We start from the raw sequence: 16,978 nt of genomic DNA, 5'->3' as shown, positions 1-16,978 counted from the left end.
GCAAAACAACAAAGATTTGACAAGAAAAACAATGCAGACTGTTAGTAATCACAAGCTATTTTTGGTATTTTTAATTTTTTTAATTTTTTTTTAACGAAATAGCCGTATAGCATTTCATTCGCGGCTAATTTCGAAAACATAGGTTACCGTTTACAAAAGCTTAAGTTACACATCATTCTACCCGAATGAAGATTGAGTATGGGCAAAATGTTGTGAACTTGTACATGCATATAAGTAAACCCGACACTAGACTCAAACTACTACTCTGCGAAACTACTAGACTCAATGACTCGAACGAAATAAGACTCAATGTACACTATCTCCTCCCGGCACTTTAATTGTCCTCAATTAAGCATAAGTGCCAAAATATCCCCACACGTGAGGCGAAACACGTGAGAGTTTGACTTTTTTAAACCTTAACGCAACGTTTATGGCAACAAAATCCGTTTAGAAAACTAATCACATTTGCAAAAATCAGTTCAAAAACCTATTTTTTAGCAAAAATTCATTAGTGATAGCCAAACAAACCCGTAAAGCACAAACATGTTGTCTAGTTGGCCAAACATATCCCACACGTCTCAAACAACCTCAAGCAAACCAACCCGAACCATCCGCAAGCCCCATTGTATGTAAACATCCCAAACATGACCACCCGCATACCACTAACATGACAAAAAGCTCAAAAATCCTAACTTTATCAACCCACACAAACCCTAGATCTAAGACATGACTGACCCGACACTACAATTAAGCAATAAAGCCACCTACTAGCGAGAAATCACAGAAATCATACCTTGGATTCAGATTTAGCAAGAAAAATGAAGTCTTGAACTTGTGGTGCATGAATTTGTCCAAAAACGCGAGAATGGAGCGCGAATTCGGGTGAAATTGATGGTTAAGATTGTGGGGAATGTGATTGTGGTGATTTAGGAAAAAGAACGGAGTGATTTGGTGGAAAAACGAGTGAATTATGATGATTTTTGTGAAATTCGCGATTAGGGTTTGTAGATGTGAAAAGGGAAATGTTTCAGCAAACAGGTTCAAGAAAAACGATTTTAAAAGGCTCATGGGGGCGTCGCGTGACGCGGTGGGGTCCGGGGGGGGCCTCGCGTAACGCGGCGGGCTTGATTTTAATTGTTTTTGGACCCTTACCCCTCGCGTGACGCTAAGGCCCTTGGCGTCACGCCAAGAGCCGATTTTCACAGAATGTTGCGTGGAAAAACTTGTTTCATGCCTTAGAAAAATTTTCCAACACTTTCCCAAACCATCCAAAACCCACAAAATTTTTTCTAAGTGTCCAAGACACATACCTGGGACCTCTTTTCTCATGCTTTTTCCGTTCCGTAGCGGTGATGATACCTGCAAAATTCTCAACGACACAAAACAAAGACCGAAAAACTACGAAAAATACGATAAATTAGGAAATTTACAAACGGTACATACTCTACACACGAAGCTTTTCGCACTCACTGGTCGGTGAAGGTGGGTGGGTCCTCAAGAGGAATTTCTTCCTCTTCGGTGGTATCAATGGGACCTCCCAAGTAATGTTTCAATCTATGACCGTTTACCTTCCATACCCCTTTGTCGACTTCGTCGTATACTTCAACCGTGCCATACGGAAACACTTCTCTCACCACATACGGTCCACTCCATCTTGATTTCAATTTCCCTGCTATCAATTTCAACCTCGAATTGAACAAAAGCACTTTATCACCTACCTTAAACTCTTTCAAGCCTTGCAACCTCCTATCATGCAACGCCTTAGTTTTTTCCTTGATACTCCAAGATCGTTCATAGGCGGCATCCCTCAATGCTTCCAACTCGTGAATTTGGAAGAACCTCCGTCTAGCGGCCTCGGTAAGGTCGAGATTAACGGTTTTCAATGCCTACAAAGCTCTATGCTCTAACTTTACCGAAAGATGGCAAGCTTTGCCATACACAATCATAAAGGGTGTCGTTCCTAACGGTGTCTTATAGGCGGTACGGAAAGCCCATAAAGCGTCGTCAAGCTTTTCCGACCAATCCTTTCTACTTTTACCTACCGTTTTCTCTAGGATTCTCTTCACCCCTCGGTTAGCATTCTCTACTTGGCCACTAGTTTGCGGGTGGTACGCGGTGGAAAGACGATGAGTGACACCGTAGCGTGCAAGTGCCTTTTCCATGGAGGAATTGCAAAAATGCGTGCCACGGTCACTTATGATAGCTTTAGGGACTCCGAAATGCGTGAATAACTTTTTAAGGAATCTCACCACCACTCGGGCATCATTAGTGGGCAAAGCTTGAGCTTCGACCCACTTTGAAACGTAACCAATGGCCACGAGGATGTACCTATTTCCACTTGAAGATGGAAAAGGTCCCATGAAGTCAATGCCCCACACGTCAAAGATTTCCAAGACTTGGATGGGATTTTGGGGCATTTCATCCTTGGATGAGATGTTGCCGGTACGTTGGCAACGATCACATGTCCTAACAAACTCTACGGCATCCTTAAGTACCGTTGGCCAATAAAACCCACTATCAAACACCTTTTGTGCCGTCACATTTGCTCCATGATGGCCTCCCGTTAAACCCCCGTGCACATGTCTAAGGATGTCTAAACCATCCTCCTTTGAAACACATCTCCTAAGCACTCGATCTCCCCCTATCCTAAATAGGTACGGGTCGTCCCAAATATACTTCCTAGCCTCCCTAAGAAGCTTTTTCTTTTGTTGAAAAGACATACCCCTCACAAGATCACCGGTCGCTAAATAATTTGCCAAGTCCGAGAACCATGGCAAACCCTCTACCTCGGCACTAACAAAATCTATGGTTTCGTGGGGAAAAGTGTCTCCTATGGAATCCTCACGAACCTCCTCTCTCTTTGGATCCTCTAACCGTGACAAGTGGTCGGCGGCCACGTTTTCTGCTCCCTTTTTATCCTTAATTTCTATATCGAACTCGGAGAGCAAAAGAATCCATCTAATGAGACGCGGCTTCGCGTCTTTCTTTTGGAATAGAAATCGCAAAGCGGCGTGATCGGTGAACACGGTGGTTTTGGAAAGCACGAGATATGAGCGAAACTTATCAAACGCAAACACTACGACTAAGAGTTCCTTTTCCGTTGTGGTATAGTTCTCTTGAGCATCATTTAGAGTTTTGCTCGCGTAGTAGATTGGATGAAAGTGTTTATCGACTCTTTGACCTAGGACCGCACCTACGGCATAATCGCTTGCGTCACACATGAGCTCGAAAGGTAAGGTCCAATTGGGCGAAATAAGTATCGGGCACTAACAAGTTTTTCTTTCAAGAAGTTGAACGCCTTGATGCACTCCTCGTCGAAGACGAAAGGTACATCCTTCTCTAAAAGTCGGGTCATGGGGCGTGTGATTTTGGAAAAATCCTTTATGAAACGCCTATAAAAGCCCGCATGACCTAGGAAGCTCCTAACGGACTTGACACTAGTAGGTGGAGGCAATCTACTTATGGTATCTATCTTGGCCCTATCCACCTCTATTCCCTCTCTCGACACCTTGTGTCCTAAAACTATCCCCTCCGTCACCATAAAGTGACACTTCTCCCAATTCAACATAAGATTTGTCTCTATGCACCTCTTAAGCATCCTATCAAGATTTAAAAGACATTGTTCGAAAATGGTGCCATAAACCGAGAAGTCATCCATGAAAACCTCCATGGAAGTCTCAAGCATGTCTTGGAATATAGCGACCATGCATCTTTGGAAAGTTGGCGGAGCGTTGCATAACCCGAAAGGCATGCGGCGATACGCATAAGTGCCGTAAGGGCATTTGAACGTCGTTTTATCTTGATCCTCCGGGGCGATGGGATCTGAAAATAACCCAAAAATCCATCGAGAAAACAATAGAATTGTTGACCCGCTAGACGCTCCAACATTTGGTCAATGAATGGTAAGGGGAAGTGATCTTTCTGGGTGGCGTCGTTTAACTTTTGATAGTCTATGTACACACGCCAACCGGTAACGGTACGGGAAGGGATCAACTCGTTCTTTTCGTTCATGATCACCGTCATCCCACCCTTCTTTGGGACGACTTAGGTCGGGCTAACCCATGGTGAATCGGAAATGGGGTATATCACCCCGGCATCTAATAGCTTAAGCACTTCTTTCTTAACGACCTCTTGCATGTTCGGATTGAGCCGCCGTTGAGGTTGCACCACCGGCTTATAGTCATCTTCCATGAGTATCCGGTGGGTACAATAGGCGGGGCTTATGCCCTTAATATCTGAAAGGCGCCATGCAATGGCCTCCCTATTCACTCTCAACACCTCTAATAACCTACCCTTCTCTCCCTCCTCTAACTTAGACGAAATAATGACGGGAAACTCGGAACCCTCACCTAAGAAAGCGTACTCTAAGTGGGACGGGAGGACTTTGAGTTCTAATGGGGCGGGTTTCTCTATAGGTGTACTCTCACTCTCACTTTTGATCTCACTCAATTCTAGCACTTCGGGGACCCACTCGTCCTGTTCTACCTCCTCACTCTCACTTTTGATCTCACTCAATTCTAGCACTTCGGGGACCCACTCGTCCTCTTCTACCTCCTCACTCTCACTAACAACATCCTCTACCTTCTCAACTACCTCGTCTATCATGTTCTCAACTAGGTCGGCTCCACTAATATAGTCAAAGCAATGGTCGACACAAGATAAGAAAGACTCTATGAAATAGACCGAATGACAAGGGCTACTAAGGTCATCGGAACCACTAGGGTGTTCCATGGAGCGTGCTATCTCGAAAGTGACCCTCTCCTCACCGACTTGAAGTGTGATTTTCCCGTCAAAGACATCAATGATGGCCTTGGCGGTACACAAGAATGGCCATCCTAGAATGATAGGAACCTTTTCGTCGGCTTCCATATCAAGAACGACAAAGTCTACGGGGAAGACGAACTTATCCACTTTGACTAAAAGGTTTTCGATAATGCCACGTGGATACTTAACGGATCTATCGGCTAGAGACAAAGACATGCGTGTAGATGACAACTCTCCTAGGCCTAACCTCTCGTACATGGAATATGGCATTAAGTTTATACTCGCTCCTAGATCGGCTAGGGCCCTACACTCGGTATCACTCCCAAACAAGCACGGGATGGTAAAAAGGCCCGGATCCGTCAATTTTTCCGGGACCTTGTTCAACACTACAGCGGAACATCCTCCACTAAGGGGGATGTTAGAAACCTCTCCTAACCTATCCTTGCGCTTTAGAAGGTCTTTTAGGAATTTTGCATATTTCGGCATTGATTGAAGGGCTTCTATAAAAGGAAGGTTGATCCTAAGCTGCTTAAAGATCTCTAAAAATTTCCCGTACTCTTTGGAATAAGTTTGATTTTTAAGGCGGGAAGGAAACGGAGCACGGGAAATATCAACATTGGGTGATGGGACAACTTGAACGGGTCTCTTTCCTACACTCTTCTCACTTGAAGTACCCCCGGTGTGTGCGGTACTTTCTGGGATTAACCTAGGTTGCACTTTACCGAGTGCTTCCATTTCAATCTCCTCATCTACGCGGTCCTCATCTTCTATCTCAACACTCTCGGGTCTCACTACCTCTCCTAAGGTCCTACCACTACGTGTCGAAAGTGCCTTCAAAGAACCAGATGGGTTGGGCCTTGTGTTGCTCGAAAATTGACTTGGAGGTCGTTCTTGCAACTGGCGTGCAATATCCCCAACTTGCCTCTGATGGTCTAAGAAACTTGAATGATTATTCTTTAGGAGCGTAGCATAGTCCTCTAAGGTACGTTGGGTAGCCTGATCCTTAACCAATAATTGAGAAAGAAGGTCCTCTATCCTAGACAAACTACCACCTGACCCCTCACTCTTAGGTTGAACCTATTGGTTTGACCCCTCACCTCTGAACTGCCCACCTGAATCTGAACTAGCAAATGGACCTGTTTGACCCGACCCCCCACTAGAATAAAAACTTGGCCCCCTGCTTTGATATTGACCTGATGAAAAACCAGGGGTTTCCTGATGAGTGATAATTATTAGCACGCCAATTAGAGTTACTATTGTTGAACGGGTTAGTTGGACCCCTATTTTGACCTGCTATATACTCGACCTGCTCTAGGGTAAGGGTTGGGCAATCTATGGTGTCATGTCCACCTCTACAAACCTCGTATCTATCTACCTTCTTCTTAATTTCTACCAACTCTTTGGTGATATAGTCAAGCTGAGATATTACCTTTGAGTCTGAAACGACTTGGTTCACTCCTCAAGAAGATGAGGAAGTAATCACAGGATTGGAATTCCTGCCGGTAGCACTATGAGCTATATCAGCATGAGCGAAGCTCTCAAAGAGGTCGTTGCAGTCAGCCACAGTTTTCTTTCCCATTAGGTGGCCTCCTGCGGATGTGTAGAATCGGGCCTTGCACTCAGGGGTAAGACCATTATAAAATTTTTCTACTAAGGCCCAATCCGACAGTCCATGTTGGGAGCAACGTGAGAGCAATGTTTGAAACCTCTCCCATGCTAAGTGATAAGGTTCGTCAGGCTCCATCCTGAAGGAATGGATCTGATCTTGAAGGCGAGAGGCCTTCGCAGGTGGAAAATACTTAGCAAGGAATGCATCTCTAAGTCCAGCCCAAGTAGTGTAAGTACCTGCTAGCTGCGAGTCGAGCCATGTGGCGGCGCGGCCGGCAAGCGAAAAGGGGAAGACTTGGAGATAGCGGGCATCAAGATTAACACCTTCGATGCCGAAGGTGCTACACAGACGGGTGAGACGGTTGATATGTGATGGCGCGTCCTCATCATCACGACCATGAAACTGACAAGAGTTGTTAATGGCAGTCATGTTGTATGAAGGAATTTGCCAAGACTTATCATTGGTGATTTCAGGAAGGGTGATGGGTGAGTTTGCGGTAAAACCCGAGGTGGAACGCTGGTGGACAATTTGGTTTTCGGCCATTTGGTGAACTGGTGGTGGACTAGGGTGACGGGAGGGTGGTGGGGAATTATGGGGTGATGACTTCGAGGTGAAGTCGTAGTTCGGTGGTTTAGATGGAAGGGTAGAGTCAGAAAGGGCTGAAGATGAAGTTGGGGGTTTTCGAACCTGAGGGTTTGGTGTGGAGAAGGAAGACTTGTCAATTGGCGGCTTCACTGGTCCCTGCGAACGCGTGTGGGGCATGTACTGCAAAACCAAGAATAAACAAGTAAGTCAACTCCAACAAAAGACTCAAAGAAATACGAAAAAGACACTAAAACTACTTGCACTCCTACGACTCACAAACACACAAAAAGCACGCAACGATATCAGTTGAAATCCAAATAAAGCAGTTAACGCTATTGCCAAGAGTCCCCAGCAACAGCGCCAAAAACTTGATGTGGAAAAAGTAGTTCAACTAATTAAACTAAAATTACCCTAAATTAAGACTCAAGTAATAAAAATCTAGACTCTCTAACCTGACTAAACTACTCACCGGCAAGTGAACCGGTCGACTCTAGCACAGAAAAGTAAGTCCGGATATCGAACCCACAAGGACTCTAATGAATTACGTTAACGACTCTATTTAGACTAGACACTGACACGATTAAACAATTGTTGTGTTTTAAGGGGGGTTTTTACTAAAATCCTAAAATTGCAATTAAAATGAAATTAAACTAAGACACGAACGAAGACTGGGGTTTTAATTCAGATGAGATTAAGGACTACCTAGACTTGAATCCAGTTTAACTATGAATGGACTTCTAACGGTTTTATTGTTGTATGGAGCCGGGATCGTAAAATACTAAACCTTAAGGTATTTCAATGCTAAGACTCCCCGACCCTTCTCGGGAAGAAACCTAGGAAACCCTACAAGGCTGTTGTGTATACCGACTGTTAGACTTTCTCTCAGTCCTCTAACGACTCTAAAAGTGCCCTAATATGACTATCTACCTCTCAGCGCGACAATCTAAGGCAATTCTAGGTTCTAACTTGGTTTACTAGACACAAGTTAGGGAACTAAAGTCGACTTCTCTCAAAATCTAATTTAGCTATATACTGCACCGAGACCTAATAACTAACTCGAGCCTCTCAGCGACAAGTTAAGCAGAATATTTACTTCTAATTATATTTTAATTACTGTTTCTAAGGCTATCGGCCAATTTACCCAAAGATCACCCAAACCCGCAAAGATGCAAATGATCAACATAGATTTATTATGTGAAAGACATCCACCAAAATCTATGTGAAACAGTAAACAATCCACAATCAAAAGTAAATACGCACACGCACCAAATCAGAAAATCTAGAACACTTTACTTTCAGAAGTCAATCCATAATCAATCAATAAAAACCGTTAAAAGATCCAAACATAAGTCAAACTATCATCTTGTCTAGGTAGTATTTAGGGTTTAGCCAAGAAACATGATGTCTAAAATAAACAAAGCAAGTTCAAAACAAGAATTCATCAGAAAGTATCGAAAACACGAAATTGTTGGTGCAGTCATCTGTCGTCTTCGTCTTATGTCGAGTATCGGGTTCGTTGTCGAATTGATTAAGCATGAGGTCATCATATATGATGATGACATCATATTGATGACATCACATATTGCATCATCACATGTCTTCTACTCGAAATACAAGTCAATCATAATTACAAAAGTAAACGACAAAGAAGAATTAGATTTGAATTTGGCCGTTTGTAGTATCCAATTAGAATCATCCATTTGAAGGTCCAATGAGATGCTTACATTTGAAGGCCCAATCACATGAAACAGTTCGCTTGAAGGCCCAATCACAACATGGGAGGTTCGCTTATTTGGAATTGAGTTGGTTCGCTTGTACTGTTTGTGTCATTTCAAGCGAACCAGCAACAGTATAAATAGGCTAGTTGTCATTTCATTTGTAACGATTTCCAGATTTGATACCGAGGTATTGCCGGTATTCCTTGTAACTGTAAACGCTGTAAAATCAATATACAAGAGGTTTAAAGAATGATTCAAGCTGTTTTCACGTCCGTTTCTTTGTTTCCGCCTCTGAAACGGATTTGAGCTCGTCCGAACGACTCGTTTAGGTCACAATCCGATCCTACAATTGGTATCAGAGTTCAGGAGGAAGAGATTTCGCAAAAACAGCTCGTTTTTCATCACTTTTCTGATTTCTACACCATTCTTTTCAAAATTAAAAATTTTTCACGGATAAAATTAGCTCAAATTCACACATCTTGTGCTTAATCATGTATTAACTAATCCTGGAAAGTTTCACCTTTAAAATCGACTTATTTCTGGTTCAAATCAGTGGTTCACTTGAATTTGGTTCGTTCTTTGCTGACATCACGAGTTCCGCTTCAAGGACACTAATATACATAGGTTCGCTCCAAATTGTTTGTAGATTCGCTCCAAACAACCACAGATCCGCTCCAAATTACATGTTTTGGTCCGCTTATTAGTCAGTTAAGAGATTCGCTCATAGAGATTAACTGTTGAGGTTTGCTTATTTGTCAAATTTGAGGTTCGCTCACAGGGACTTTAATAGGTCCGCTTTTGTGACAAATAGGGTCTCGTTCTTGTGACACTCAGTCATCAAACAGGATAATCACGTGAATTGTTGTCAGTACTTTGGGACTAGAAATCATGAGGTTTTGATGTTAGTCGGTCACATGAATTCGTGGTTCAAGATGTGCATGTGATATTGATTTGCCAACATATTCAAAATACTTCATCATACTATTGTCGGTTTAAAAGTGTTGTTGCCAGCTTAAATTGTCAGCGGATCATGTGAAAAGAATTAAAGGCACTAACAGTATTATAATTCCAAAGTTGCATGTGTTGTTGTCAATTCATAAAAATAGCATGTGATCTGATTAAAATCTTGTCGGCAAGTTCTTAAAGTCAATTTGTCAGCCCATGTGATCAAGATAAAGCAGCCCAAGTTATCATGAGTTTCATACATATAAGGCACAATCATTTGTCAGTTTAGTGGATTTACATTAATATAAGCGGTCCAATCAATCCAAGTTATCACGTGATTTTTAAGTACACCGGCTCACTAGTTATTTGAGGTCAAATTAAAAAATTTAGAATTTGTCGGCTCATTATATCAACAGTCCATGTGATTATCTAGGCCCAAATCAGTAATCGTGTAATATCAAGATTTGTCAGTTTACACGTGATAGAGATTTATATTGTGTATCAAAGCCAAATAAATCGGTGTGTAAAAGGTCCAAGTCTTATGGTTTGAAATTGGTCCGGGTCATAGCTGTCCGCACAGTTTGTCATTCTGCAGTCCGCACAGTGTGTCAAACATTTCATACAAAGGTAAAGTTCACAAGAGTTTCGGTTGTTGGGTCCATTTCACCGGCCCATGTGACTTGGATTAGTGTCGGATACACAAAGTTGGTTTCGGCTCATTCACTCAGTTTGCACAATTTGGAGTTTTAGTCACTCTGCAAATCTTCGACACGAGTCCACAAATCTTCAACACGAGTCTTCGATTGATTTCATCAACACATTTTTACGTGTTCAATTCATTTAAACTGATATTTTTGTTTGTGTGTTGTCAGGTATTTCCCGAAGTATCATCTGAGTTTTGAAACATGGCTGAAGAGTGCTACAGTGCGTTCGCGACACCCGTTGCCCCTGTAACCACTGCTGAAGCGTTGTATAATGAGAATGAGACGGGAACTCATCAAAAACCGCCGAAACTCATGTACATTGAAGATTTTCAAGGTTGGAAGAATCGATTCGAGAACTGGTTCAAGCTTACAGATTCGACACATGGTGTTCATTGCCGAAAGATTATGAGAAACCAAAGAATGAACGTGGATTAGAGAAGGGTTTTAATGATTTTACAGAAGCTGACAAGTTGAAATACACAAGTGAGAAAATGATGATCAGCATCCTTCAGCAAGCTGTTAAAGAAGACATCTTTGTCTTACTTCAACATAATGGTACAGCTAGATCAATCTGGGAAGCGTTGATTCAAAAATTCAGAGGAAGTGCTTATATGATCAAAAACAAGAAGGCATTATTGAAGAAATCGTTTGACATGTTTACTGCATTTGATCATGAAACAACCAAGCAGACTATAGATAGATACTGTCATTTGGTGTTGGAAATGGGTAGGTTGGATATCAAGAAAGAGGACGATGAGTGGGTCGACAAACTAGCTGAGGCGTTACCACAACACAAGTGGGGAACATATTTGATGGTTGTGAAACTTATGAGAAAATCTGAGAGCATGAATTTGACTCAGTTTATTCAGAAAATCGAAGAGCATGAGCTGGATATTCAAAAGACAGCTATCATGACAAACCCAAATGCGAAGCAAGATGTCAGTCTGTACTATCGAGGGAACAAGTTTGAAGCCACTCCCAGTCAAAGTCCAAAGATTAGTACTGCGTTCAGTGCTGATGGGTCTGCAAGTCCAAATGCAAGTACTACAACTCAAAGTGGTGGATCTACTTCATCATTCTCAAGCTTTGATCCAAACAGCAACACACCTTGCTCTCAAAAGCAAAATTCGAATAATCTGCAATGCAATGTTACTCTAACTATTCAGAATGGTCAGAATCTGTCTCCTGAAGTGGCAAAGCAACACATGGCATCTCTTGTCGCCATGTTAGAGTCGTATGAAAGTTTGATTGCTGCAAGAATTGGTAATCCAATGCTCACAAAAGAAGATTATGACCAAATTGATGCAGAAGAGCTTGAGCTGATGGATGTGAAGTGGTGCTTAGCTAGTGCCTGCAGGAGAGCTGAAAAATTTCAACAGATTACGGGCAGAGACGAGTTTCGAGGAATGGCTACCTCTCCACTTGGTTTTGACAAGTCAAAGGTAACCTGTTTCCGATGTAAAGGAAAAGGTCACTTTAAACGAGAATGTAAGAACCGAGAGTCAACTGGTAGTCAAGAAAAGAGCAATTACTATCAGAAATCAATCTTTCATCAAATCGATCAAAACCCTCAACAAAAGGAACCGCAAACTGCTCATGGGAAAATGATTGAAGAAGCCAATAGGAAAGCTTATTATGGGATAATAGATCAAAGTGATGAGTTTGTTGCACAGGGATTTAGCTGGGACAAGTATATACCTAGTGGAACTAAATCTGATGTTGCACTTGTTACCAGGATTCTGGATCAAAATGAGGATTGTCAGAAAAGGATTCCGATATTTCCAGATCTTGGAAGTTGATACGGATGATGAGGAAGATTATCTTAACAAATGTCGAAAAAGCATTGATCCTGACAGTTTTAATTTTTTCTATGCAGATAAAGTTGAGATGCTGAATCAGAAGAAGATCGCTCGATTACAGAGAGAGCTAGAAGCAGCAAAGCTACTCGCTGATGAAAAGGCAAAGTCTGAAGCTGTAGAAACAAAAGATGAAGCAACTGCTAAGTTTGCAATAGAGAAGATTGTTGAAGTAGAAAAAGTAGTGGAGAAAATTGTCGAAGTCGAGAAACTCGTGGAAGTTGAGAAAATAGTTGAAATAGAAAAGATTGTCGAAGTCGAGAAACTCGTGGAAGTTGAGAAAATAGTTGAAATAGAAAAGATTGTCGAAAAGATTGTTGAGGTCGAGAAACTTGTTGAAGTTGAAAAGACTGTCGAAGTCGAAAAGATAGTTGAAAAGGTGGTTGAAGTTACTAAGCCTTGTGAGAAATGTTCAGAATCTTGCAAAGAGTGTGATGAGAAAGACAAAAAGATTGTCGACTTAGAAAAGATTAAGGAAGATCTACTGTTTGATGTGAAGTATGTGAAAGAGTCATACGACGTATTGAACAGGACAGTTGACAGTTTGAAAAGAGCAAATGCAGAATTTGAAAAAGCAAATGACAAGATGAGTGCAACTTTGATGACAAAGTAAAGTGTCATAAATGATTATATTGAAGACTGTGCTAATTTGAAGAAGGAGTTGGAACTTGAGAGAATCGAGAGTGAAAGGATCAATCGATTGTTGTTGAGTTATACTACTTGTGATTATCTGATTGATTGTGTTTATCCTACTGTCGCAGGTCTTGAAGCTTTCAAGAAGAAAGAAAAAGAAGAGGATACTGGTAAGAAACCAAGTGTCAAGTATAACAGATGTTCGCCTCCTATCTTTGAGAGTTATTCCCCCAGGAAACCAAATGAGGAACAAGTAGACAAGGCTCTAAACATCAAATTAAAGTCTGAAATCACTGATGAATTACCAGACAATATTGATGTCACATTCACAGCGTCTGACACTGATCATGAGAACGAGTTAGTTAAGAAAGTTGTCGATCAGGTGTTGGATATGGATGAAGAGTCAAAGTCGGAGTCTAAGTCATATAGTTCGAGTTCGTCTAAGAAAAGTCCAAGTTCGCCGGTTAAGAGGGTTTACAATAAAGAATTCCTGTTATCAAAATCTAATTTGAATGACGAATCAATCAAAGTAGCATATACGTTGAATGATTCAGACAAATTATATTCTGATGAGGAATTCCCAATAAGAAGTGTCAAAACTGAAATGATCAAATAGGTTTTCAAATTAACAGAAATTAATATTTCTGAAATAAAAGATGTAAATCTTACTGAAAAACCTAAAAAGTACACTTCAAGAGTTCAACAGAGATTGAACAAGAAAAAGGGTTATGATTATGGTTCAGGTTATCGAAAGAAACCAAACTATAATGGTAATCTCAAAAAGAAAGGTATTGGTTTCAATTCTTCAGAAAATTATAAAAATCAGAAAACTTATAAACCAAAAACAAAATTTGTTTCAGGAGGAAGTTCAGAGGATGAACAGAAGAAACCGTTCTGGAAGCAGTCGAATCAAGAGTTTCTTGCTGAAGTAAAGAAGAATGTGAGGAAGTTTGCTTCGAGATTTGATAGAAGAACCTGTTTCAAGTGTCAAAAAGTTGGACACATTGCTTGGAACTGCCAAGAGTCCATTTATTCAAAACAGGGAGTGTCTTCTAACTCTGATATGAAAAAGAAATGTGTTGATAAATCGACTTTGGAAGTTGGTGAAACTTCAAAACGTTTTTACAAAAGACAAGTCGATTTGAGTAAACAAAAATGGGTGGTTAAATCTGAAGGTAATTCTGACAATGAATCTGATTCCATAAAATCAGAGGAGTCACTGGTTGATAAAAAGATTGTGAATTTCGTTCCAGTGGTGAACGATGAGAATTTTCCGTCACTATCAAAGGAAAATTTGATGAAGAAAGTTGGAAAGACTGAGATTTCAAATCAATTCTTCACTGATAAAGGAGAATTTGATGTTGAAAAGGCTTTCAATGGGAAAGTCAAACATATTCTTGGGAAGATGGTTGATAAGAAGGTAAAGGGTGCTAAAGAGTTTTATAAATCAAAATGTTGGTGGGACAGATGTGTTCCAAAGTCACCCAAGGCTGGTGAGGCTTGGGTGGACATTATGTTTGAGTAAAACACCGGACTTGCCGGAGATCCCAAGTTGGTAATCGTGGATCAGGAATCGGCATCTTTCATGTTTAATTAGGATAATTTGAAAGTGTTTGAAATTGTTAAAATTTTTACAGGTTGAAGGACTATGCCGGAGCTTCCAGGTTGGTAAGCGAGGAGCAGGTATCAGCATTTTTCTTGAGGAATTTACTACGGTAATGTCAATTATGCAAACGGTAAAACAAAAGGTTTGTATGTTTGTTTACAAGTGGTTAGAAGATTTGATTGTGCATAACTTGTGCATATGGTAAATCAAGGACATTAATTTGTACTTGCATTTTCCTACAAGTGATTGAGACAAGATGATGAACCACATCCCCGAACTTAGTATTAATTTACTTACAAGTGGTATTATTTTCCGGAAAAATCATTTTGATTAAAACAAACTTAAGTGTTTTGAAATCTAAATGAGAAAATAGTTTGTTGATAGGGGGAGTTCTGATTGTTTATGCCAAGTGAATGGCGAATTGATGCGATTTGATATCGGTTGTCATGTTTTTGTACAGTTTGTTTTCAATTTTCGTTAATGTGTTTGCATTTTAGGGGGAGTAGAAAATTTTCAGAAAATCCAAAAACATTAGAAAATTTGAAAATGTCAAAAACATGATAAAAACCAAAAATGAGTTTGTTGTATAAAAGAGGAAATGATAGTACATCAGTGGACTATCACAACATGCTAAAGAATTGGAAAGTTTAAAAGTGATAAACAATCTTACTGTGGATGTGTCAGTAGATTTTTACACATTTAGTAAATTGTGAAGAGATATAAACCGTAAAAATTCAAACTTGCTTGTTCTGTGGGTTAACACAAACTTGGATATATAGGTAACCCCTGAAATCTTGTTTGAAATGTCCCTTATTCTGAGATACTAGGTCTTTATGCTCAGTGATATCTGGGGTATTATCCCGGGACTTCTGCTGTATGGAAGTACTGACCTAGTCCCCGGATAATATTTTCTGCAAATGCTTGAAAAAGCGCCGCCCTCAGCAAATCGATGAAACAATAAAATTGATAGTCATTGCTGTTGTAAAAAAAGATCCTCTAAAGGGGACCCACCAAAAGTCGAGCCGTCATCTCTCTGCCGAACGGAAGTTCTGACCTGAGCTCTCACGGTTTCGCACCTAACCCCTTACAGATATCATCTGTGGTATATTCACCTGTAAGACTGAATATTGGGATCTGGATACGGGAGTATATTCAAGTAGTGGGACACACGGATAAGTTTAAGTGCTTAAAACATTAATATCGTATCTCGGATCAGTTGAACTTTGTGTGGAAATTTAAGTGGACCAGTATACTAACAATCTAGGTAAATTGTTTAGAACTTAAAATGAAATCAAGCTTTAACGGTGTTGGTGATTTGTCTCATAAGCTGATATGATCCTCTTACACAAACTCACAAAAATAGTGTATGTAAATATTTCTTTACTGCATTTTATTTCTCTTATGTTAAAAAAATCCAAAAAGATTTTCAGTGTGTTTTAGCATAAATTTTTTGAAAAATTCAAAAAGATTTTCGACAACTGGTATTGAAAAGTTGATTTTCAAAATTCCGGGTGCTAAACATGATGAACAGATGGTTTGGGAGAGTGTGTTGTTTTGAAAATTAAAATGATATATCTTCAAGTGGTTTATCAAAGATTAACATTGTAACATTATCTTTGATTGTATAATTTTGGCAAGTGATTCATTAGATTTTTACAAGTTATCATCAGGAAATTTATTGTGAGGTAGAGAATGTGCAGGTTATCTAAAGATAGAGAACCAGGTTCCGATACCTGAATACTTTGTAATTGCAACATGCCAGACTGCGATCCCAGCATATCGAAAGGGGGAGTCTGAAGACATCCGAGTAGAGATTGTTCGTGGGGAGTCTGTAGATGATGATGAAAAGAGAAGAGAAAGTTTGAGGAGGCTTACACTGTGAGATATTTCAGAGAGTGTTCAGACTGATAAAGACTGAAGTCGTTGAAGACTCGACACTTACGACTCGTCAACATCTGAGGGGGAGTCTGTTGGTGCAGTCATCTGTCGTCTTCGTCTTATGTCGAGTATCGGGTTCGTTGCCGAATTGATCAAGCATGATGTCATCATATATGATGATGACATCACATATTGCATCATCACATGTCTTCTACTCGAAATACAAGTCAATCATAATTACAAAAGTAAACGACAAAGAAGAATTAGATTTGAATTTGGCCGTTTGTAGTATCCAATTAGAATCATCCATTTGAAGGTCCAATGAGATGCTTACATTTGAAGGCCCAATCACATGAAACAGTTCGCTTGAAGGCCCAATCACAACATGGGAGGTTCGCTTATTTGGAATTGAGTTGGTTCGCTTGTACTGTTTGTGTCATTTCAAGCGAACCAGCAATAGTATAAATAGGCTAGTTGTCATTTCATTTGTAACGATTTTTAGATTTGATACTGAGGTATTGCCGGTATTCCTTGTAACTGTAAACGCTGTAAAATCAATATACAAGAGGTTTAAAGAATGATTCAAGCTGTTTTCATGTCCGTTTCTTTGTTTCTGCCTCTGAAACGGATTTGAGCTCTTCCGAACGACTTGTTTAGGTCACAATCCGATCCTACAGAAA

General features: G+C 40.4%; 1 protein-coding gene across 1 annotated transcript; it reads right to left on the bottom strand.

The window, feature by feature from the left end:
- Positions 1 to 1,466: 1,466 nt before the first annotated feature.
- Positions 1,467 to 2,162, bottom strand: LOC118485828. Its single transcript, XM_035982310.1, has 2 exons — positions 2,043 to 2,162; positions 1,467 to 1,886 (listed from the first exon to the last, which is right to left on the bottom strand). The coding sequence occupies exons 1-2, from the start codon at positions 2,160 to 2,162 to the stop codon at positions 1,467 to 1,469; spliced, it is 540 nt and encodes a 179-aa protein (XP_035838203.1).
- Positions 2,163 to 16,978: the final 14,816 nt, after the last annotated feature.

The sequence above is a fragment of the Helianthus annuus genome, chromosome 13 (assembly GCF_002127325.2).
Source record: "Helianthus annuus cultivar XRQ/B chromosome 13, HanXRQr2.0-SUNRISE, whole genome shotgun sequence".
Taxonomy (NCBI): Eukaryota; Viridiplantae; Streptophyta; class Magnoliopsida; order Asterales; family Asteraceae; genus Helianthus; species Helianthus annuus.
The sequence above is the reverse complement of the archived record's forward strand: the minus strand, read 5'-3'. Positions and strand labels throughout refer to the sequence as shown.